The sequence below is a fragment of the Tachypleus tridentatus genome, chromosome 10 (assembly GCF_004210375.1).
Source record: "Tachypleus tridentatus isolate NWPU-2018 chromosome 10, ASM421037v1, whole genome shotgun sequence".
Taxonomy (NCBI): Eukaryota; Metazoa; Arthropoda; class Merostomata; order Xiphosura; family Limulidae; genus Tachypleus; species Tachypleus tridentatus.
This window is the reverse complement of record NC_134834.1, coordinates 165,600,716-165,625,441: the sequence shown is the minus strand read 5'-3', so window position 1 is coordinate 165,625,441 and position 24,726 is coordinate 165,600,716. Positions and strand designations below refer to the sequence as shown.

Below are 24,726 nucleotides of genomic sequence, written 5' to 3'. Positions count from 1 at the left end.
TAGATCTCAGACTGCTTGTTATTCATGTGTCATTTGCACGAATTGAAATTTCTATCACTTTTAGAGCTACTGGAAGCGTTTTGATAATTAACGTAAATTTATATTTACGTGTATACATCGATATTACATTTCAATATATTTCAAAGTTTTTCATCGTAAAAAACAGCTATTTTCAAACTAGAGGTTTTGTTTGTTTGTTTAATTAAACGACACCTTATGTCCACAACAGGCAAAGCAGATAGTTCAAAAATACCAGGGATCAACGGTAAATTTACGTGTTTACAAAGCTAAGTTCTGAGTTCGATTCTCCACGGTGAACATGCATAGATAACCCATTGTGTAGCTTTGTAATAAACAGACATTTATGGATCACGTATAGCCACCCTTAATTATGAATAGCTAACCAAAAAGGAAATAAGTTAACAGGTCGGTATCACCCGCCGCCTGAAGCAGCTACACTTAATCGAATAGCTCTTATAAAGCATCCACTAACAAAAGATCGTAGTCTCTTCGGTAGAACTAAATTTTGAACCAGAGCCTCTCAAACTCAAATCTGATATGTTAACTGGTAGGCCACGCCTGGTATATGTGTCTGTATATTATATTTATAAAGTATGTTGTGTTTTTCTTATTGCAAAACCACATCGATTTGTCCACCGAAGGGAATTGAACCCCTGATTTTTAGCGTTGTAAGTTCGAATACTTACTGTGGTTCCAGCGGGGGACGTTTACAAAGCATCTCTTATAAAATGTTAAATGTTTGAGCACCACCTTGAATAATTAAAAAAATATATTGCTTTTTATTGAATTATTTCCAGTTAAAGAAAAATCTGATTGTTCAGAAGACAAATATATTTGGACCAAAAGTAAGAGGCATTTGTCATTTTAAAGAAAAAAAAGCATTCTGTACAATCTTTCTTTGTGCCGAATGTAACAAGGAACAGAACTAAAAATGTATAAAAAAACAACAAATTTTTAGCTGTTTTTGTTTGTTTATAATAAAAGTTTTATTTCTGGTAAGATATAAAAATAAACAATTATTAGTGATTAATTTTCCTACTCGTTAAGCACTAATAAAAAGTAACATTATTACTTTGAAGTGCTTGGTAATTTCGATAATTTTAACATTATATAGCATGTTGAAAAATCACATGGTAAACCTCGAAGATAACCACAGGCTTTTAGCTCTCAAGCACATCTGTTATTCATACACTCTGTATAAAGGAGTTAGTTCGTTTTAATTTTACGAATTCTCTTTAAGGTACGAACCTCTGTGTGTTAAAAATAAAATATGTTTAAGTTACAAATGTACATGAGAATGCAGCAACTAAAACAATACTTTTAATTAATTGTTTCAATATATTAATGGAAGTACCTATGACTCTGAACACCTATTGTCGTTGTGCAAGGCTACATATAAGGGTATTAATAACTTATCCACCAGAAGAATCGAACCCGAATTTTAGCGCTGTAATTGTAATGAGGAAGTTAGAGATACCAACATGGGAATTTTTATTCTACTGACAATGTACTTTTGACCACTTCAAATAATTAAACTTAAACACGCAGTAAGAACAGAGCAATTGGTCCCCTTATTAAACTAAAGCGTGGTTGTTAGTTTTGTTTCAGTTGTTGTATAGCTATGACCCTAAAAGGATTGTTTGTTTTGGATTTCGCGCAAAGCCATACGAGGGCCGTTTGCGCTATCCGTCCCTAATTTAGCAGAGAAAGAGTGGAGTGAAGGTAGCTAGTCATCACTATCTACCGCTAACTCTTGGGCTACTATTTTACCAACGAATGGTAGGATTGACCGTTACTTTATAACATCCTCACGGCTGAAAGGGAGAGCATATTTATGTAAGGGGGATTCGAACTCGCGACCTTCAGATTGCGGGTCGAGTGCTCTAACAACCTTGCCATACTGAGTCATGCTCTAACACAAACAGACATATTCTGAATATGATAGAGCTAGCCGTCGTTAAAATTTCTGAGGAAAAAATTTTATTTCCTTTGCCTTTGAAGCAAAGTATTTTGTTCTGTTTAGTTACAGCTAACTATAACTGTATTCAAAGTGTAACTTCTGACCGTAGGATTCGTATTAAAATATTATTTACGACTTACCATAATTGTGGTCGGTACTTTCATTCTGTACACTTGATAGCAAATATTGGTTAGAGGTACATATAATTTCAGTTTATTAGATTATAGAATTTTGTGATTGATTCTGAAAGATATTATTCCATAGCAGAGAGCAAATATTAAAGAGAAAAAAAAAGCGAAAAATTGTAAAAATCATTATAGAAATAAGAAAGATTAGAAAGTAGATATTTGGAAAAAGTAACAAAACCTTGGAGAGAGAGAGAAAGGACCCGGTATGGCCAGGTGGGTTAAGGCGTTCGACTCGTAATCTGAGGGTCGCGGGTTCGAATCCCCGTTGCACCAAACATGCTCGCCCTTTTAACCGTAGAGGCGTTACAATGTGACGGTCAATCTCACTATTCGTTGTTAGCCCGAGAGTTGGCGGTGGATGGTGAAAACTAGCTGCCTTCCCTGGAGTATTGCACTGCAAAATTATGGACGGCTAGTGCAGTTAGCCCTCGTGTAGCTTTGCGCAAAATTCAGGAAAACAAACAGAGAGAGAAAGAGAAAATAAACTGATTAAACGAAAAGATGCATTAATCTAGAAATTAGTTATAAAGAACGAGCAGAGAGGAAAGTTTGTAGGAAAAACAATAGGAATAATCATATAAAATAGCAAGAGTTAACGAACTATTAAACGAAAATATTAAGTCAATTAAACGATTGGGAGAATGGAAATATTTTAATGTGACCTAGAGGGAAGACTGGCTAATAAAGAGACGAGCTAAATTACGATAAAAGTAGTGTGTTAGAAAAGTCAGGTGAAAACGGTGAAAAACAAACTGAAACATGCGTAGTAATTCAAAACGTTAATAAAAGTTTAATACTGCAGTAGTTAAGAAATGAAAGATGGAATTAATCTCAAGAGAGGAAAAAGGAAATATTTAAGGAAACGTTATTAGTAAGAAAAAAGAAAAGGTAGGCAAAAGAAACAGATAAAGAACGAGATGATCCTGTTGGAATAGGTAAGTATCGTAAAAAATAATTTAATACATAGATGGAGAAGAAAAGGAAAGAGGTAAAGGTAAAAATATATATAAAAATTGTAAACAACTTAAAACTGTGTGTTAGAAGCCACAGGAAATGTAAACTGACACACTTTGGATGGAAATGTCAGAATTATTGTCACATTCCTAAGAATAGTATTAACATTTACCACACACTAGCATTACTAGCGTTAACACACGCAACGATAACACCACGGTAAAATTCCAGGCACCTTTAATATGCTAATAATAAATTATACATACAGAATTTTTAGAATGCAACAGAGGCCTGGCATGACCACGTGATTAGGACGCTTGACTCGTAATCTGAGGGTTGCGGGTTTGACTTCCCCATCACACCAAACATGCTCGCCCTTTCAGCCGTGGTGGTATTATAATGTAACGGTCAATCCCATTATTCGTCGGTAAAAGTGTAGTCCTAGAGCTAGCGGTAGATGGTGATGACCAGCTGCTAGTCTTACATTGCGCGAAATTAAAAACAAACAAACAAACAGAGAATATTACAGAACCTTAGCTGCACTTGAAGTCCCACTGCGGCTCAGCGGCAAGTCTGGTGGCTTATAACGTTAAAACTAGGGTTTCGATACCTACGAATGGTAGAACGTATATAGCTCTTTGTATAGCTTAACAATAAATAAACAAACAAAAATCTTCAATTGGAACTGTCTCCGTTGTAACAAGCTTCTCTAAAGGACGACGAAGATGGTATTATATTGATAAACTTTCCTCTGGTTCTCCGTTGTACTAGATATCGGCTCTCAAGGACATATTTAGATAAATCAAGGCACAACAGCCAAGCAGAGCTGCTCTGGGTATTAGATAGAAATGTAGTCTAATGAAATATGTCGCGACTTCAATTACTTTAGCCATCTTTCTCATGAAACAGAAATTGATTTCGAGGTGTGGTTAGATTCTTCTAAACTTTTGGCCTCTGTAACATCCTGATCTTCACATATTTGTTTATCGTCTTGTTGATATTGTCACGAGATATGTCCAACTTTGTTTTAATTTGTGTTTTGGGTTATATTCTTTCTTTCTTAGCCATAGATGTCACTTTGGGGAAAAGGCACAGCAGTAAAATATTCAAAATATTGTGTCCTCTGATTTAGAGTTGACAGACTCGTATTATAAATATTCTTCCTCGGAAAGAACTATTGTATTCGTACTTCTAGTTATACGTTCATCCATAGCTACGTTACCTTGTCGGGTAATATCATAAACCAAGTATATGGTTATTACAAATATCTCCCATGTCTTCGCAACTTGCATTCTTGGCAAAATGTTACTGCACTAGCAAAATGTTTATATAAAGTGTAATTAATGTTCTCCATTTGTAGTATAAAAATTAAAATATTAAATGAGATTTGATTGAAATGTTTAAGATTATAAAGATAATTGATAGCGTTCATGTATCATCCTTTTTCTTATTTCGGTGTGGCGGCTTGGAGCTACAAGTATCAGTAGTTGGCCTTTAAAACAATTTACCTTCAGATGTGCTAGATGTAATTAATTTAAAGCGAAAGAAATGACGCTTAATAAATATATGAAACATAAGGAATAGTCTTGTGTCTTTAGTGTTTATTTTCATTTTGTGGATAGAACGGCTTAAATGACAAATATGCCTCTAGTTGCCCTTTATGTTATTAGTGAATGTGCTGTATGTTTCAAATAACGTTGTTTTCTATCCAATCATCAGTTAAACCTCTTCAGCCTCATATTTTCATGAAGATGAATTTTTTTTGTAAAATACTGTATCTTCACTAATCTTCTGTAGTGTATTGTGTAAGCTCTTTGGACCTTTATCTTTTATTCCCATCACTAAACATGTCTTTCTCGTAGTGTCCTCGCTTGTAGAGTAGCGTGTTACTTCGCATTTAAAGAAAAAGAATAAATTTACTTCAATTTCCATTACATATTATAATCAGTTGTTTATCACCTCATTTTAATATAATATAATATAATAATGTTTAGTAGGCTTTGAGCTACCTGATGTTAAGTTTACTCTAACTATTTATGTTCTATCAAATACATTTGATTTATTAACTTCATTTCATCACTCCTTGTAAACGAATTATTTTTAGTTCACAGTCATTAGTGGACATTAAGCCACCTATGTAAATACTATTACCAAGAAATATACTTTTAGTAAAAGAAGATAGAGAAATTGTGTAGTTTTAATGAAAGATTTACTCTGAATAAAAACGGAAAACTGTGGGTGATTTACAATAGATACCTTATTGATGGGGAGCCATTGTTCAGACGTAGCTGTGCTGGATGGCACCAAAACCTAGTGGGGATCTTTCTAATACCTCCTGGAACAAAACAGCATTCACCATCTCACTGGGTAAATGTATTTGTGGCACAGACCAATGGTTAATGGATTATTAGATAAGTGGTATCGTTGGTACAAGATGAATTCATCAAGATTATATTAAGGAAACTGAAGAATATGAGACCATCATAGTTATGAAGTGACGGAATTATTATGTACATAACATTCCGTATGTTTCAAATAGAAAATTTGCATTTGTAAGAATGTAGATGTCATGAGACGTGGTATTATATAATTTAGCTTATTACACTGGATGCGATTCAAATATGAATTACACTATGTAACAAGATTTTTACTTTTTCTTGTTCGTGGGCAGAAAGTGTTATTTCCCAATCGTTTATACCTAAAGTAAATGGAAAATACCTATTTTTCTCTTCAAACTTTGCTTTTGTGACCTGGGCGCTCCCAGGGCGCTCGTATAACGAAAGTATGATGGGATACTATATTTGAGGACTGATACATGAAAGTGATTTACATTAGAGTCGCAAATCTCGAAAAACTACTCACTTCTAAACATTTTTGTTCATTTTTGTATAACTTTAATATAAATACATGTAAATCTTGATTCATATGTTTTATTCGGATCTTATGTGAATGAAAATGTGCAAATGTACCCGTTTTTACATAGAAAATAGGTTACTTTCTAAATTTCATTATCTAGGACACAAAAGCAAATTTTGATGGGAATAATAACCACTTTCTGTACTTTTACAACATAAGCAATTAAGAAATAACACATACAAAATTTGTTACATAGTGTAACACTATGGGAGAATTGTAGCTTGATGATACACACCCAGTATCAAATGACCTCATAAGGCATTAAATAGTTAAGAAGATTAACTCTGTCCCAATCAAAGCAGTATGAGCAGCAAAGTTTGAAGGCATAGCTTCAAATAATTTCCACCAACCCATCATCTGTCAAGGAGTCTACTCGCGATATAGGTTTGAAAACCAAAAACGTTAACAAGTTTAAGTCGTATCTTAAACAGGTTACCTCCACAATTAGTCAGAGATTTACAAAATTTGCTCTCTTTGCTATACAACAGATGTTACGATAGAATGTTGAAGGAGAGTGAACATCTTTCACAGATGTGGTCACATTTGAAGAACTTCATCATCCTTAGCATGCAACGTAGAACTTGTTAAATTTTAAATGAAAAAAACCCAGAAGCGATGGTTAGATGTTGTTGTTGTTTTTTGATACATATATTCATGTGAACAATAGTATTTGTACTGAAAACCTGTTCTTAATGCTGGACAACAGATGCAGCCAGATAATATAGATCATACAACAATAAAGGTATCAGTTCGATAGTGCATAAGAGAACTTTGTGAGCGTTCGTGTTATTTCATAGCGACCATATCAACTACAGCTTCTTTGTAATTTATCATAAATCTACCGTGTCGTGTGGAACCAGTTTGCTTATTACATTTACTGCGTTTCCACAATGAATACGGTTAAAGACAGTGTGTTAAGTAAACAATTTTAATGACAAAATACTTCGAAAATATAGATGGCGTTTTAACTAACAACAGCGATATGGTCAAGGGCTAGTGTAATTTAATAAACAGCGTTGTGGCTTGTCACTTGCCCTGCTTTATTTCGCAACTTCTTTCATCTTGATATAAAAATCAAACCAAATATTTCATCGTACCAAGGCCAGGTAATTACAGGTGACAGCAGTGGTGGCTCTGGGTACTGCATATATCATTGTGAATAACTTAGCAAACAAACCTGAAACTTGTGAAGTCTTTCATCATTCCAGGAATAAATACAAGAGTAACGTTTTGTTGGGTAGGTAGATACTGCCTATGAACTTTAACATTGCTTAGAGGGGCACACATAGTGTAAGTTGCGATTCACACGCGATGCCACCTACTACTTCTCTGTCGCCTGCCATCTGCAAATTTGATAGCATATTGTTTAATAAAGAAATACACGTGAACCAGTATACTGATTGCTGCCAAGATCACGTACTTCATAGCAGGAAGCTTCAATATAAATCTCATCGTGAGAATGATTTCCATTTTTACTACCGTCGGGCAGAATATTATATTTTGTTATGGGTAATAATGTGAACAAAGTTATTTGGGTAATTTATCTTGTTCTGAGGATAAAGTGGCTATTGATTAATCTACAGGCTCTAGTTGTCAACTGAATTACAATCTACGAAACATCTTGATTCATTGTATGTAAGAGGCTGATTTGGAAAAAAAGATGTTAGTAACTTTATGACGTATATCTTGGTGCTTAGTACTCGCTACTGTACCTTGAGAAGTGGTACTAACAATTCTGTAGATGTTAAGGATAAAGCGTTTGTTGGGTCTTGATTAAGAGAGTTATAAGAATTTTGGGAGATTGCAGGTGGATTGTTTGTTAAAATCTCCCAGTAAAAACTGTCATAAGTATGTCATAAAAGAAGAAAGCTGTTTCTTTTTTGAAGTATATATTGAGTATATCATCTTCAGTGAGATGTCACAAAATAAAAATGACAAAAGACTAAGCGACAGGTGGAGTTAGTATCTATGTGTGTTTTCTTATAGCAAAGTCACATCGGGCTATCTGCTGAGCCCACCGAGGGGAATCGAACCGCTGATTTTATCGTTGTAAATCCGAAGATATACCGCTGTACTAGCGGGGGGCTGTAGAGTTAGTAGCGTAAAAGAATGTTGTAAATTTGAAGTCGCTTTCAAACTATTTATTATAATCTCAGAAATAATAATTTAACTACTCCACACACAAAAATCACAGCGATAATCGTCTTAAGACTGTAAGCATAACATCGAACGCTTTCTAAGTCGCGAAAGGCGACTTTTCTTTCATGGAGTGGCGTAGGCAAAATTCAGAAAATGCATTCAATTCATCAGACTTACTACATTTTGGTATATTCCATGATGTCTTCCAGATACCACGTTTTCATATAAGTGGCTTTTTTTTTATTATTTCTAACATATTAACCTAACTGTAAACTCGATTTTGTCTATTGGCACAAAAATAAAAAAAATGATTAGATGATTAGAAGGTTGCTTCTATCTTTCAGTTGATAGATTGGAGGAAAACAACTAGTCATAAGCACACACCGCCAACCTTTCGACTACTCTAATCGAATAGCGGGGTTTCACCGTCACTTATAACAAATACACTCACGGTGGTAAAGCAAAGAGCAGAATTCTGCTGCAGTGAGATGCGAATCATGAACCCTCAGATTTAGTGTCAGGCACGCTAATTATTCTAGATTTTTACTGAAAAAGGGATACATTTTTTGTAATTAATGTTGTGTTACTCTAGCTGTTTGTCTTAACTATATTGTGACACTATTATATTTTCTGTAGAAAATTGTAGGTAACAAGTTACAAAAAATAGTTTGAAAGTTTCGAGAACATATTTGTATAGTGGATACAACGTTTTAGATAACAGTGGATTCCAGGATCTTACCCTAAACCAATCAGGAATAACATCCTCGTCTTCAAAGTAATGACATCTATGAAAGAAATCTCTTCAAACCAAACACAAAAAAAAAAACAGTGAAGCTGGACACAAATCCTGGAACTATTAACAACATAGTTGATGATAATTTGATATGAACAAAGGATATCTGACTTCCAGCCATAGTGTATTATTTTGTTTTCTTGTTAAGGATTGACGAATAAACTGTATCCAAAGCAATCATTCACCTATTAAGTCTTCTGGTGCACCTCCAATAGACTTCTGTGTCTGTGATTTATTTTAAAATGATCTTAGGAGCTTCCAATTACATACAATAGAGGGCCTGTGGAAGTTTGGCAAGATGTGTTATCTATGACTCAACTCGCTATTCATTTCAGAGGCTTATTCGATGTAAAGTATTGTGTAAACTGTGGACAGCCATTGCAATCAAAATGAGCGCGAGAAATAATGGAGGAATAATGTAAAACCTAAGTTTAAAAATTCCATCTATGTGAAAAAAAAATTTAGAAAATGTGTATAGCCTCCACTGAACCTAACGTTGTCCCTGTCTTATTATTATTACTATTATACTAATAGAATTATAGGAGATAAGTGGTTTTCATGGTAACAGTTAAAGGTTCTTTGCTTTAGGAGAAACAATGTACCTAATAGGTTGTTTGTAATTTGCGGACTTGGAAATTATTGCCTATGAAGTATAATATATTAATTTCTTATAGCATTTGTTCTGAAAAATGGTACAAATTATAAACTAATGTCCATAAATGTCTACATCATAGATGTACAAACTAACACTTGTGGTTCATTCCTCATGTAAGTCCGAGGTGTTCAATACGTGAAATTAATAAGAAAAATATTTCACATTATCATAATTTAATATGATTTTACTTAATTTTAAAATGAATAATTTTTAATGATGGATTTTCCTTACCTATGACTATTATAACGATTAGTTAAAGATTGTATAGTTTAGAATTGGTTAATAGTGTATGTTGTTCTGCTGTATGGTAGTCTATCTACAATTAGCTGTTCATATCGTTAGGTTTAATACGGTTTAGTTGAATAACTATTTTCTAGTTAAATTGCATGTTTATTTTATTTTTTATTTTTTCAATTATAATATTCTTCGTGTGTTTAGGTGTAATTTCAAGGTTAGTTACTTTTATCACTATTTTCTGGTTAGATTACCTTCTTATTTTTTAGCGTTCAAAATTTATTGAGTCAAGTGTAAAGTAAGGTAAGATATTAAAGAGAAAACATTTTTGAGAAGATTGTTTGTTTGAGGCTAAGCACAAAACTATATTATGGGCTATCTGTGCTCTAATCACTATTGCTTTGAAACCCAGTTTCTCGTGTTTAAGTCCGCAGACGTATCGCTTTGCCGCTGGAAGGCGCTTCAGGAAGTATTTTGTTCTGAAGCTGTAAAATTATGTTCGCATATGATGCCCTGATAAGTCGTAAATGTGTGTGTGTGTTCTCTCTCCCTTACCAGATTGAACATTTCAGTAGAAATAAATAGTTTCACTTGGAACCGAATAAAACACAAGACAACCACAGAAGTGGCCTAAACATGAGGTACAATAAATTAATAGTTTTACACATTTATAACGAGTAGTCTAGCTTGCTGTTTCGTCAAGTTTTCCGAATAATAAGTGGGTTAATTCACAGAAATAATAATTAACAAAATATATTGCTTAAAAGAGGCCGGCATGGCCGAGCGCGTTAGGCGTGCGACTCGTAATCCGGGGTTGCTGGTTCGCATCCCAGTCGTGCTAAACATGCTCGCCCTTTTAGCCGTGAGGGCGTTATAATGTGACGGTCAATACCACTATTGGTTGGTAAAAGAGTAGCCCAAGAGTTGGCGATGGGTGGTGATGACTAGCTGCCTTCCCTCTAGTCTTACACTGCTAAATTAGGGACGGTTAGCACAGATAGCCCTCGAGTAGCTTTGCGCGAAATTTGAAAACAAACACAATCCAATTAAAAACATTTCTCAAATGTGGAGTCGACATGATTCGACGCTTAACCTGTCATTATTATTTCTTAATGTTTTTAATGATGTATCGTGTTTAACGTTGTGTGTTATGTATTTATTATTTTAACATCATACTCATGTACCTTCATTGGTCTATTATTTTTGTGATTAGAAAAATAATAATGACTTACCGAAAACAAAAATAACTTGTATCACCGAGAGGAGAGCTTAGATTAAGTCAAATCTTCAAAACTAAAGTATTTTTACCCTAATGGTATTTAAAAGCGCGAAGGGTCAAAGGGAAAATTTAAGATAAGGAAATAAATCTAAAAGTCTGGAAACTTTCAGAAAGTGAAGTTGTCATCTCGAAGAGTAAATGACAAAATTATTCTTATATGTACATTTTTTATTAAACGAAACTATCTTACCTGTTTATTTACAAATAATTGAGTAAAAAACCAAAAACTGTACACAAACTAGAAAAATCTGAATGGAAAGAACGGAGGTAAAAAACTTTAGGGCAGGCACATGCTTAAATCAAATTAAACCTTAAAGTGTATTTAATTTCTTATCTCTAAAGAGGACATGTTTCGTGAATGTGTCATTGATCGCAAAGGTTGTCAGCTATATGAAAGTGCATAACTGTCTGTTCTGAATACAGTTGTCTTTCTGCCAAAGATTTTTTGACTGGATCTCTGCACGTCACGTTCGTTTAAAAAATAAATTATGGTCTGATATTTTTCGTATTTCACGAATCATTTCTTTGGTTTCGTTATTTTTATTATTTGGTTTGTTTTGAATCTTATGCAAAGCTACACGAGGGCTATCTGTGCTAGCCGTCCCTAATTTAGCTGTGTAAGACTAGAGGGAAGGCAGCTAGTCATCACCACCCACCGTCAACTCTGTTTTTTATGGTGATATTAAAAGCACATTACAGGAAAGGAATGTTTGGTGAAGAAAAAAAATGCCATTATATTTTTTCTATCGATATTCGTTTAAAAAGTCGGTTGAGTAAAATTTGGAATTATTTAAATTAATCTTTTATTTTTAAAAATGATTCGTCTATACCCATTACATTCTGTATTCCTTCTGAGTTGTAACTCGAGGCCTTCACTCCTTTACAACTAACAATCGAAGAGTTTTCAACTTAACTCCTTCAGAAAAAGGAAATTGTATTAATCTTTAGGATCCCTTATCAAATTCCTGGTAAAAATACATTAGCGCAGCACACTCTTGCATTGAGAAACTCTCTTCTTGAGACTTATTTATGCAAAGACCATTCATTGTTTTGTCATTTGGATATGACTACTCTTTAACTAAAATGTGGTATGTACAATGGTTTGAATTTTATTTCACAGTTTTCGTTTTGTTTGCTTGGTGTATGATAGATTATTTTTGCTATTGTTTTAAATGGATTTTTTTATATCCTACATGTCTTTTGTATTTTTTTTATACCATGGAAATTGACATTTTTCATCAGAGGTAAATGAATTACATTCTTCAGTACTATTGTTACTTAAAATTTTGCTTAGGATAAATAACCTACTAGTCCGAAAACATATTGGTTCAAGACAAGCGTTCTCATTACTAGCACACTGGATACAAACAATATTTATTTACCTACAGACCCCTCCCCAGTGGCTCAGCTAAAAAACCGGATTTAGATACTCATGGTTGACACAACACAGATACTCCGTTATGTTGTTGTTTTTGAATTAAGCACAAAGTTACAGAATGGGTTATCTCTGCTCTGCTCACCACTGGTATTGAAACCCGGATTTTAGCGTTGTAAGTCCGCAAACATACCGCTGAGCCACTGGGGGACTACTCCGTTATGCAGCTGTGGGGTTATCAACAAACAAATTTTACCAGAAATCTGTTAACTTGTTTACATAAAACTGATGGAATTGTGAGACACATTAAGTATTTTCTTTGTAAGCAGTAATGGATAATACCTGTGGTAATACTACCCAAATGCGTTGGGTATATCCCATCTAACAGACAAAACCCAAACGCTAATATTAAACGAGCCCGCAAGCATGGAAAATCAATTAAGAGTATGGAGTTGAGTACTTAAACCCACAACCTCTCAACTACTAGTATTTCATTGTTTGTAGCCAGTTGGGGAAGACACTTACCCTTTGAAGTTCTTATAATTTCTAAAGTAGAAATGAAACCACCTTAACAATTCTACTATATCAGTTCATGCAAATCCCAACCTCCACCCTTACAGAACGAAATAAACTAACAGAATAAAAGGTACGCCTAACTCTGTTTATATGTGTTATTTTACTACACTGAATGCTAAAATAGTGTAAAAGATTTAATTAGAGTATTCAACGATCTGTTCAACAATTTTGTAAATACAGAAATAAACATTCCAAAATTTAAATTTACTAAAGTTCAATATAAAAACATTTCTTCGTTTCTGTGTTTATAATAGTTATATTACTTTCAGCGAACAATTGTATAAAGCAGTAGTGGGTATTCCAGTGGGAGCGAACTTCGTTTCAATTAGAGTGGAACCCCTTTAAACGGCCACCCCTCATATTCGGTCACCCCTTGAAAGCGGTCATTCAATCACAGTCCCATTTTTTGAGGGCCTGGCATGGCCTAGCGCGTTAAGGCGTGCGCTTCGTAATCTGAGGGTCGCGGGTTCGCGCACGAGTCGCGCCAAAACATGCTCGACCTCCCAGCCGTGGGGGCGTTATAATGTGACGGTCAATCCCACTTTTCGTTGGTAAAAGAGTAGCTCAAGAGTTGGCGGTGGGTGGTGATGACCAGCTGCCTTCCCTCTAGTCTTACACTGCTAAATTAGGGACGGCTAGCACAGATAGCTCTCGAGTAGCTTTGTGCGAAATTCCAAAAACCAAAACCAACCCTTTTTTTGTTTACATAATCCCTAATTATGTACAGTGGAACCTCTCTAATCAGGCCAGTTTGTCTCAGTCTCGAAGGTGGCTGCTTTAGAGGGGTTCCACTGTACATAATTAGGGATTATGTAAACAAAAAAAGGGACTGTGATTGAATGACCGCTTTCAAGGGGTGACCGAATATGAGGGGTGGCCTTTAGAGGGGTTCCACTGTATTACACCAATATTTTACATCAAACTTAATATATCCGAAAGAACGTGCAACGGGAAAAAAACAAAGCGATAACAAAGATGTTCATACCAAACTTGAACCTAAATTTAATAGAAGGCAAAGGAAAATTGACTGTGCTTGATAAGAAAAGCAAATTTAATTTTTCCATTTTCGGGCTAACTACCCCTAGTAGTGTTATTCCACGTATTATTTTAAAATATCTCAGCCAAAAATATTCTTAGTAGTTTGTAACAATAGTAATTATCCATAAAATAATAATAATAAACGTTTTTGTCACCAGAGGGCGGTGGCTAATTTTATTGTTTGTTTTGTTTTTTTGGAATTTCGCACAAAGCTACTCGAGGGCTATCTGTGCTAGCCGTCCCTAATTTAGCAGTGTAAGACTAGAGGGAAGGCAGCTAGTCATCACCACCCACCGCCAACTCTTGGGCTACTCTTTTACCAACGAATAGTGGGATTGACCGTCACATTATACGCCCCCACGGCTGGGAGGGCGAGCATGTTTAGCGCGACGCGGGCGCGAAACCGCGACCCTCAGATTACGAGTCGCACGCCTTACTCTCTTGGCCATGCCAGGCCTGGCTAATTTTAAATAGCTGAACTTAAAATTATGATATTTTTCACCATATCAGGACGAAAAGATTAACTTAGCGTATTTGGGCTTGTCTCGGCTTTTGTGTGTTAAACTCGGCAAAATATATGCGTGTATAAAGAACGTAAGATTTTATACAATAGGCCAACAGATTATCTAATTCAGCTTATCGTAACGTTGGTCTAATGTCATAGAATAGCAAATGTTTTAAATGATGTATATGTTTGTATATTATTATTCATATAGTCAATACATTTATTTTTACTGACTTAAATACTGCTTCAATCTTTACAATGTTCACAGAATTATCAAAGAGCGAAGAAGTTTTGTTTCAAAATTACCTTTATCAAAATACAGTTGGATTTTTTTTCTCGTAAAGAATTACAAAAGTAAGGTAATCACAATTACAAACTTGGGTAATACCAAAAACATTTTAAATGAATTTCGAAGGTTTGAAAGTATTTACAATTTAAGCAAACAAACGCAGAATGCTACAACTTTTCAAGCAAGGATAACATGACTACACTTGTCATTTCATTGGGATCAGTAAATGTTTTTGATTAAATTTTCCATCGTGTGTATGTGTGTGTGTTTTATATATATATATATATTTCAAGTTGCATACACATAAGATGTGGTACACCACTGATTGCCTATTGTGTAGCTTTATGCTTAGCAAAACAGTTTCAATCTAAAGTTAACATTTATAGAATAATATTTCTAAATAAAACTAAACGATTGGTTTTGTTTGAATTTCGCGCAAAGCTACACGAGAGCTATCTGCCTTAGCCTTCTCTAATTTAGCAGTGTAAGACTAGAGGGAAGGCAGGTAGTCATCACCATCCACCGCCAACTCTTGGACTACTCGTTTACCAACGAATAGCAGAATGGAGGGTCACATTACAATGCTCCAACAGCTGAAAGCGCTAGTATGTTTGGTGTGTGACGTGGATTTGAACACGCAACCCTCTGATTACGAGTCAAGCGCCTTAACCACTTGGTCATGTCGGGCTCGGGCGTAATGTGGTCAAAATCATACAGTAGTGGCTAAGATATCTCTAAGCTGGACAGAAAGAATTATTAAAGGTTTGATTGAAATTTTTTATCATGTCAACATGAATACAACCATGACCGAGACTATTTCTCTTCCTTACGGCTGTTAACAATTTATTTATGACATAATGTCGAAGCATGCATCTGAAACTTATAAATAATGCATTTGCTCAAACGGCGTAAAATATATGCAGAAAATAACATTCAAAATATTTCACATGAAAATTTAGATACACCCATAAGAAAAAGTCATTCTAAACATTTGAATCTGCTATCAGACTAGTAATATTTTGACAATTTCGCGCAGAGCTGCACGAGGGCTTTCTGCGTAGCAGTTTCTAATTTTGCAGTGTATAGAGAATGGAAGCTATTTATCACTCACCGCCAGCTCTTGGACTACTCATTTATCAACGAATAGTGAGATTGATCATACATTATAACGACCCCGCGGCTGAAAGGGGCGAGCGAGCATGTTTGTTGTGACGGGGATTCGAACCCGCGGCCCTCAGATTACGATTCGAATGCCCTGACCATCTGCTCATGCCGGGCTTATTTAGCTGTCTGTTGAAATATTCTGTGTTCAGAGTCTTCAAAGAATGGCAATAAGATAAGCTCACTAGTGGTATAGCGGTACGTCTGCGGATTTGTACTGCTAGAAACCGGGTTTCGATACCCGTGGTGAGTAGAGTACAAATAGCCCTTTGCGTAGCTTTGTGCTTAATAACAAACAACAACAATCTGTTAGGATAAACGAACTACGGACCTTCAGTGACTGACCAAGAGAGAAAACAACCAAAAGAGCTAATAACATGGATCAAATGTCAAAATGTTTACCAAATAACTGATTTCTTTAACTAACTCCAACTGCATCAAGCAAAGAACATTACACAAATAGCCATTAATAACTAATGTAAAATCACCTTTTAAAACAAACAGGAAAATGATTTCATTGGTTCTTAGCCTGTCATTAATAACTGTTTGGTGTAAGTTTTTATTTATTAACAGTAAATTGAAACTATGGTAAAAGTCATATGGGGCATTTGTTCGTGTTCGTTTTGTTTCGTAGCTCAAGTGAATCTTTCTCATGACAGTGGTTTGGCTGTTTGATTCTTAAATCAGAGTGAATGACATCTTGACTGTTCGTGAAAGTTGTTACTGACAGTCACACAAAAATGCTGTATTTCCACTCTCTTGGAATAGTGCAACAATTATCCAAATAACGTGATAGCCACTTTCATCGCCTTCCTTAGCCAAGGCAATCAATCACCTAATATCAATGCAGTTGAAGATCTTTTGTATGGAATCAATAGTAGACCATTCATCATTACATATCTACGTCAATAAACAAAATAACCTCCATTTTCATTTGAAGCCGAAATTATGTTAAGTTCAATCAAACAATGATCCGACCCAATAATAAAGTGGTTAAACAGTGTATATTTATTCATAACAAAGAAACCTGTGTGGTTGAACTTTGCATTATTTGTAACAAAGAAATATAATTTCAGAAGAGATTAAGCATCTGCTTTATCCCGTCATTCTATGGCTCTTTCCTTAAAATGATAACTAATATACAAATTGTTGAAATCAATAAAATTTCATGCTTTGTGAAACGTGGATAGATGTTTAATTAAGAAATTTTATTGATGTCTAAATTGCGGTTTCTTTAAGGATTTCATTTGTCAAAATAATTAACTTAAAGTGGTTTCTTAAATATGTGACGTTAGTGCTTAAATATAAGTTTTAATAACCTATCTGTGATCCATAATAACATCAAGATACATGAGTAAGGAAACACATTAATGTAATAATAGGTGGGAAACAACAATTTATACGCGTAAGTAAAAGTTTTATTGTTGGTGGAACATACATATTTTAACAAAAAAACTTTGGTCTGTCTTCTAAAGACAGCTGTTATGGGTATTAAACTTTAATTAAAATAAAATACAGGACAACGTTTTCACCTTGGGTAATCTTCAGGTTAACAAAGAAAGTATGCACTAGACGTTGCTGGTCACATATCTTAGGAACGAGAGTGTGAAGAGGAACGAGATTGTAGGGGGCGTTGCAGTTCGATATTCGGTTATTATTTAATATAGGTATAATATAGGTTCCTTTGTATTGGTTCAACTTTGGTTATGCGTTTGTTTATATTTGTTTCCTTAATTAGTATGTAGGTGTTTTCTATGGTTACATTGTGCTTATTTGATTTGTAGTGTTCTAAAACTTGCGAAGGTGTTCTCTTGTGTTCTTTGAATCTGGTTTCCATTTTTCTGCTTGTTTCTTCTATATAGAAGTCGTGGCAGTTGTTTCATTATGTTTTATAAATTATATTCTTTGTCAATGTAGTTTTTACATAGTATGACTTTTAGTTTTGTACCTGGCTTTTGAATAAACTTAGTGTTTACTGGAAAATTGTGTTTTCTTGTAAGTTTTTGTGTTTTTCCAAATGTTGGTTATTTTGTCGCTAATATCGGATATGTACATGGTATGTAGCAGTGTAAGGTTTTATAGATTGTTGTCTCTGAATTTATTATTGTTTGTTGATGACTATGTTGTTGGTCTAGGTGTGTGGGTATAATTTTCTCAACGATTTTTGATGTTGAGAAGTGTTGTCTTATGTGGTTGATTTCCTCATTAATTTTATCGGGTGAGCGTAGTATTGTGACTATGTTTATTACGTTTCTTAATATGTTGAGTTTTTGTTTTATTTCATGTGCTAAGTCCCAGGGAATGTATAGCTCAGTATGGGTGATTTTTCTGTGGATTTCTATTTTAAATTGTGTATTGGTTCTTATGATCTTAAGGTTAAGAAATGTTATTTGGTTAGGTTTCCCGTGTTCACAGGTGAACTTAATGTAGGGTGTATGTAGTTAACGTGGTTGAAAAACTAAATATATGTTCTATAAATATTAATCCAGCAATTGTATCGTCAGCATATCTGCACTCTATTGTTAAAACTACAAACACGGCTACAAACTTATATGGGCGAATATTTTTGAATACTTTTAGTGAAAATGAAATATTTTTATTTAACTAAAGGTAAAAGAAATTATAAATATATTTTTCATACAACGCTGCATACAGCAGTTATTTCCAAAATGCTTTATTATTCAAATTCAAATGTTTCCCATGCGATATGTTATAAAACGAATACATCTTGCGAAAAACATCTTCAAACGCAATGTGTGAATATTTTAACGAATAATCGTAAGGGAGCTTCTAAATACAAAGGAAATTATTTTATGCGATTTGAACTTCTCCCTAAAGCATATCTGAGATGTATTTATCTTATGTTCTTTTAGCTTTTATAAAGTAAGAAATTTGATGACAATGCGGATTAAATAATATATCATCACTTTTATAAGATTTAGTTCTCTTATAAATAATAACGCAGATTGTATTTTTGTTAAAATGATGCATTATATGTTTACCTTATAATAGTTTTTATTTCTGTCCGTATGTCCTACATTAGACTTAGATATAATCTTTATTTGACTAGTGTTGTGTAAAACAAGAATGAATTTTGTGAGCTTGTTTTATAGCTCGTTTTTTCCTCTGGTTGTCTTTATCATCTTTATTCCCTCGTTTTATTTTTTATTTTACTATTTTCTATTTAGTATTTTCCACGAAACTTTACTTATTTTCTCGTATAATGCAATAATGAATTTCAGTTAAAGATGTTGTAGCTGCAGTAACCAAGACGATGGGGGGATATTGTTTACGTACGTGAAATAAGATAAGTTGAAACCAAAGTAGAATGCGTTTGTTTGAAATTGAAAACAACAAATGCTTTTAACACCGTTTGTTTGTTCACTCCTGTAACTGATTCGTTGTTTTTTGGCAAATAATGAATGTATAGTAAGGTGTAAAGTTTGTTTGATTCGTCATTATTCTTTACTGTAATATCATGCTCCGTTTGTATATTCCAATCATATTTCGGATATTGTTACAGGTTGGTCAAAAAAGTAACTTTTTTTTTCACAGAATATACAGACATAAATATTAGTAATTTGATAACATAAATAATTACGTGGATGAAACAGAAATTACTGGTAACGTAAGTATCGTTATAGAAGGACTAGAAAGGGAAGTAAATATGCTTTTTAATACGAATGTTCAAAATATCAACTTTAGTACTGATGCATTGTTTAAAATACAAAGTGGTATGAGCCAGTCGTGTGTAGTGGTATCATAGCACATTCTTTAAGTTTGATTGGTTCAACTTCCAGATTCGTTAGTTTACAAGCATAAGTACATTTTGTCAATACACTCCAAGGAAAGAAACCGAATGAAGTTATATCTCAAGAATGGGTAAGCTGTCTAGTAGATCATAAAATTCAATCCATCATCCCAGGAAGTGTCCATTAAGTCATTCACATACTGGAATGAAGTAACGAGAAAGGAGAGCCATCTAGTTGACAAATCGATGGTCATACTAGGTCACGCTTCATATCTAAGTAAAGCTCACTTGTCAAAAATGTAAGGGACTGCAGTACCGTGTGGCCTTAAGTCTGTCCAAACATTTGTAGACGTTCTAAGGATCTTTAGCTTTTTTCTTCAGATGGCCCAACATGGCCAAGCGTGTTAAAGCGTGCGACTCATAATCTGAGGGTCGCGGGTTCGCATCCCCATCGCGCCAAACATGCTCGCCCTTTCAGCCGTGGGTGCGTTATAATGTGACAGTCAATCCCACTATTCGTTGGTAAAAGAGTAGTAGTAGCCCAAGAGTTGGCGGTGGCTGCCTTCCCTCTAGTTTTACACTGCTAAATTAGGGACGGCTAGCACAGATAGCCCTCAAGTAGCTTTGTGCGAAATTCCAAAACAAACAATTGTTCAGATGCACGAAGAGATAACGGAATATTGAACACACGCAACCGACCAATCCCAGTGTCATGAAAAGATGGATTTTGACTTTCTTACTTTTAAAATATTAAAAAGGTGCAATTCCCGTAATACCTGAATTCCTAAGTAACTCAATTGATTCATTCTTTTCGCTTTTTCTCAACTGCATGAAAACTCATAAACAAAAAATATTCATTAACTACTCTATAACATATTGAACAAAGCTATAATAATGGAATAGCCTGTTGCAGATTACGCTTTATTATATTCTATTCATTTCAGAATAGAACTGACGATGGAGTAAATTCTACGAGTAATCCGTACAACGACAGGTTCATAAGTTAAAAGAGTTCTGAGAAAGAGATTACAAAATGATGAATCTACGTCAAGTTCGCCGTCGACGTCTTACCCACTCGGATAATACTTACGACGTTACAGGAGGCTGGAAGTCACTGATTCGAGAGTCTCTTCTTCAAACCACGTGGCCTATTTCAATCAGTGTTGAGTCTGATGACGAAGAATATGATATTTTCCACTTGTGTAGGTGAGTGTAGTTATGTTTGTTTTGACTGACCAGTTTTAAATCTCGATTTTAAATACATGGTGCATTATCACAAACTATAAGATATGAGTTATATTTCTTGGTCAGTTCATTGTGGCTAACACCACTCAACTGAAGTACAGTTATATTGGCCCTACCGTGGATGATGTGACCAAAATATTCAATATCAAATCGGAGATTTATGCAGACTTTAATTTTAATTTATAACAACAAACTCGTAACGAGTAAGTAAAGCCACTTTACGGTATTTTACTAATAATAAAACAAATTTTTTAAAGATTCAGGGTAAATACTAATAATCCTGCTAAAAGTCTTCAGTTATTGTGTAGAAACTTGTTAACTTGTTTGTGTGAATCTTGTACAGAAGTGCCATTACCTATTAAGCGCACAAATTGCAGTAAAAGAAACCATATCAACTGACACTGACAAGGTTGAGAGACGTTTGGGTGCATGGTTATGTGATTCAGGTTTATACCTGTTTTGCTGAATATAAACTTTATATAATTTCACAGATTCGATGCTGTAATTGAATGAGTGAAATGTATTTTTATGATGCTACTGAATAACAATTATGAAATTTTGTCGTTCGATGGCGCCACCATAGCTATAACAACTCAAAATGTGAAATATTTCCTCTGCTGGATGAAATCGTTTTAATCCAACGTACAGTTCGTAGAGATATCTATTGAAACTGTCGTTATCAATCTTATCAGTATCGGCGCTTGAAGTAAGAGTTACATTTTTAAATGTTCTTCTCTTGTTGGACATATGACTATTTATAGTTATTTTAAAATGAACTTGTTTATTATATAAACAATAACAATAGTGTTCAACTCGAGAGGTGTATAAGGGTGAAAACAACAAAAACAAACAGACTCGGTATATACCATTTTTTCAAATTTGAATTAATTCCCCCAGCATTCCTCTTCCCTCTCCACGGTAGAAAGGCCCACTAGATTCTACACCGAAACAATGTACCTTCATTATTATAAATGGTTTCTTATTAACTTATTTTTCTATAAATAAAATAAATACTTGAGTAAATTATCTTATGTAAGGCTGTTGTCTTCTCTGATAGTGGTTTCCTAACTGTTTATTTGTTTTTCCAAAGCTATTTTTTTAATATCTCGAAGTTGTTATTTTAGCCTACAAAGTTCGATATTTTCCTTGTGGGATTTTTTTTATTCTATTAGAGTTTATTTTCTACGTGTTTTCGGTAATATATTAGTTCAGATTTAAAAGAACTCGCAATTAAATTAATCTCTTTGTCAATCGTTTATTATTATTATTTTACAGATACGATTTTTATTAAGAATGTCTTTGTGAACTTAGACTTAAGAAATAGCTCATAATACATTTATTTTCATTTCCTATTCGTAACACGTGAGGGCGACACCTACTTAAATATGTATTTTGATGCTCTTAGTTTGGAAGTAAATCCCGGTAGAATTCCCGTCTCTTTCTTTTGCTATATGGATTTATGTATAACATAACATCAGACCCGCAGGTGAAATGTTTCAAAGAAAGATTATAATTTGTGATATACTAAACCTACATATATTGTGCGAAGCGTAGTGATATGCTAAGGACACGCGACTATTTAAAACCAACAAATTCTAATGCTTCATTGGAAGATTGTAAATTACATAGAAACATTAAAAAACATAAATAGATGCGTTATATAAACATAATGTGTTGCGTCACAAAAATAGAGTACCTCGGCGTACGTACGTGAGTATTCTCTTGCTGTTGCAACCTAAGCGATAGTGTAATTACTATAAAAAGGTTACGTAAAAACAGTCTCTAACACTAAGTTTGATTACATTTCATAAATTTGTAATTGTAGTTTTATTTCTTGTAAAATTTATAGCTATTATGGCTTTACTGAAAGTTTATAGATGTTGTCTGTTCCATGGACGTATAAAAACAGAACAAATAAATAACATTTTAACAGAAGGTAAGGACCGTTGCTACAATAATAAGTAAAAAAAAAAAAAAAGTAAAAAATGATACTAGTTGGATAGATCTTGAAACGATTTTCAATCTCTCCTCCGATTGGCAAATTTAGACTGGTTCGATTTGCTACAGGGATCCTAAAGAAGTAGAGATTAACCTGTTGACTGCCAAGTATTTCAGCGGCTTCGGTCAATCCCACTATTCTTTGGTAAAATAGTAGACCAGGAGTTGGCGGTGGGTGGTGATGACTAGCTGCTTTCTCTCTAGTCTTACACTGCAAAATTAGAGACGGCTAGCGCAGATAGCTCTAGAGTAGCTTTGCGCGAAATTAAACAAAAAACAATACAAAACCAGACTTACCACCGTAACCTTATATTGATATTTGAAAAACATGCGGTATTGATGGTACACATTTTATTCTTATGTATTCTGTATAAGTCAGCAACAAGTGATGTATCGAATAGGCTTCATATTTATTTGTTTGCTGTCTTTTTTTTTATTAACTCTGCTGCGTGAAAACGTTCATTCAGTAGACAACTTCAAATGAAATATCTGAAGAGGAAGCTACTGGTTCATTAAAAGTAACAAGCAATTTTCGACTGCATGTGACGTTAGTCTTGAAGGCTAGTAGGGCTAAATGACGGAGTGCTGAAAATGTACTCGTCACATCTCACGAGTCTATCTTATCAAGAAGCAGACGTTACGTCACATGAGGCACTATTGTATTTTTCCTTTTGTACTGATTAACGCGAACAAAGAAGTGTTTTTTCGAGTGTTACAGGCCGTGTTGTATGTACTTCGTTAGCGTTCATTAAGCTCAGTAATAGTTCAGTTATCATTAGAATCAAATAATATAAAAGGTCTATAAAGCTAATACTCTCGAAAGGTAGACTTTTTATTTTAAGGAAAATAAATACAGAGTTTGAAATATTTGCGCTACTCTTACTTTCTTACAGGTATTTGTGAATAAAAACAAGGAATTTTTTTATGATTTTTTGTGTTTAAACAATTTTAACGATCACAAGAATGATAACAAAGAACAAATATGATTTCTTATTCAACTAGTATATGCACCTAATTGTTTTTCGTTGAAAGTATGGACTAAGTAGGCATGTAAAATAGCAATAAAAGGCACTTTAACAAAACTAATATTGTACAATATTGAAATTTCAACCTTACGTGCACATGAGCTCAGAGGTTTAAGTCAATGACTTCAAAATCTCAGGTATAGCCGTCTATAATTTGAACTACCGAACAGAATGAAGGCAACCATTTATTAGCAAATTTGGCACGAGAATTTTGAACTGCATAACTAGATTAACTTTCGATCCCGAACATGCTCGTCCTTTCAGCCATGGGGACGTTATAAGTGATGGTCAATCCCACTATACGTTGGTGAAAGAGTAGCCCAAGAGTTGGCGATGGGCGGTAATGACTAGCTGCCTTCCTTCTAGTCTCACACTACAAAGTTAGGGACAACTGGCACAGATAGCGTTGCGCGAAATTCAAAACAAACCAAACCTTTCGATCCACATTCCAGTTGGATAACCACTAGTCCACCACTCCCACTCGCTGTTGCACAGAATTGTTTTATTTATCCGTGCAAATAGTTATTATAAACTCTAGGTAATACCAATATTGAAGTAATATTATACTTCTAAATATAACCGACTGGAAATTTGATTCAAGCGAGTATATGTGAATATTCTTAA

The 24,726-nt window shown here is 34.3% G+C and overlaps 1 protein-coding gene across 1 annotated transcript in view; it reads left to right on the top strand.

Annotated features, from left to right (window-relative positions):
* Positions 1-24,726, top strand: part of LOC143230847 (GTPase-activating Rap/Ran-GAP domain-like protein 3) — a 390,350-nt gene that overhangs the window by 26,030 nt on the left and 339,594 nt on the right. The window contains exon 2 of the mRNA XM_076465094.1: positions 20,779-21,040. Coding sequence (XP_076321209.1) covers positions 20,868-21,040 — 173 coding nt within the window. The 5' untranslated portion in view covers positions 20,779-20,867. The remainder of the gene's footprint in view (positions 1-20,778; positions 21,041-24,726) is intronic.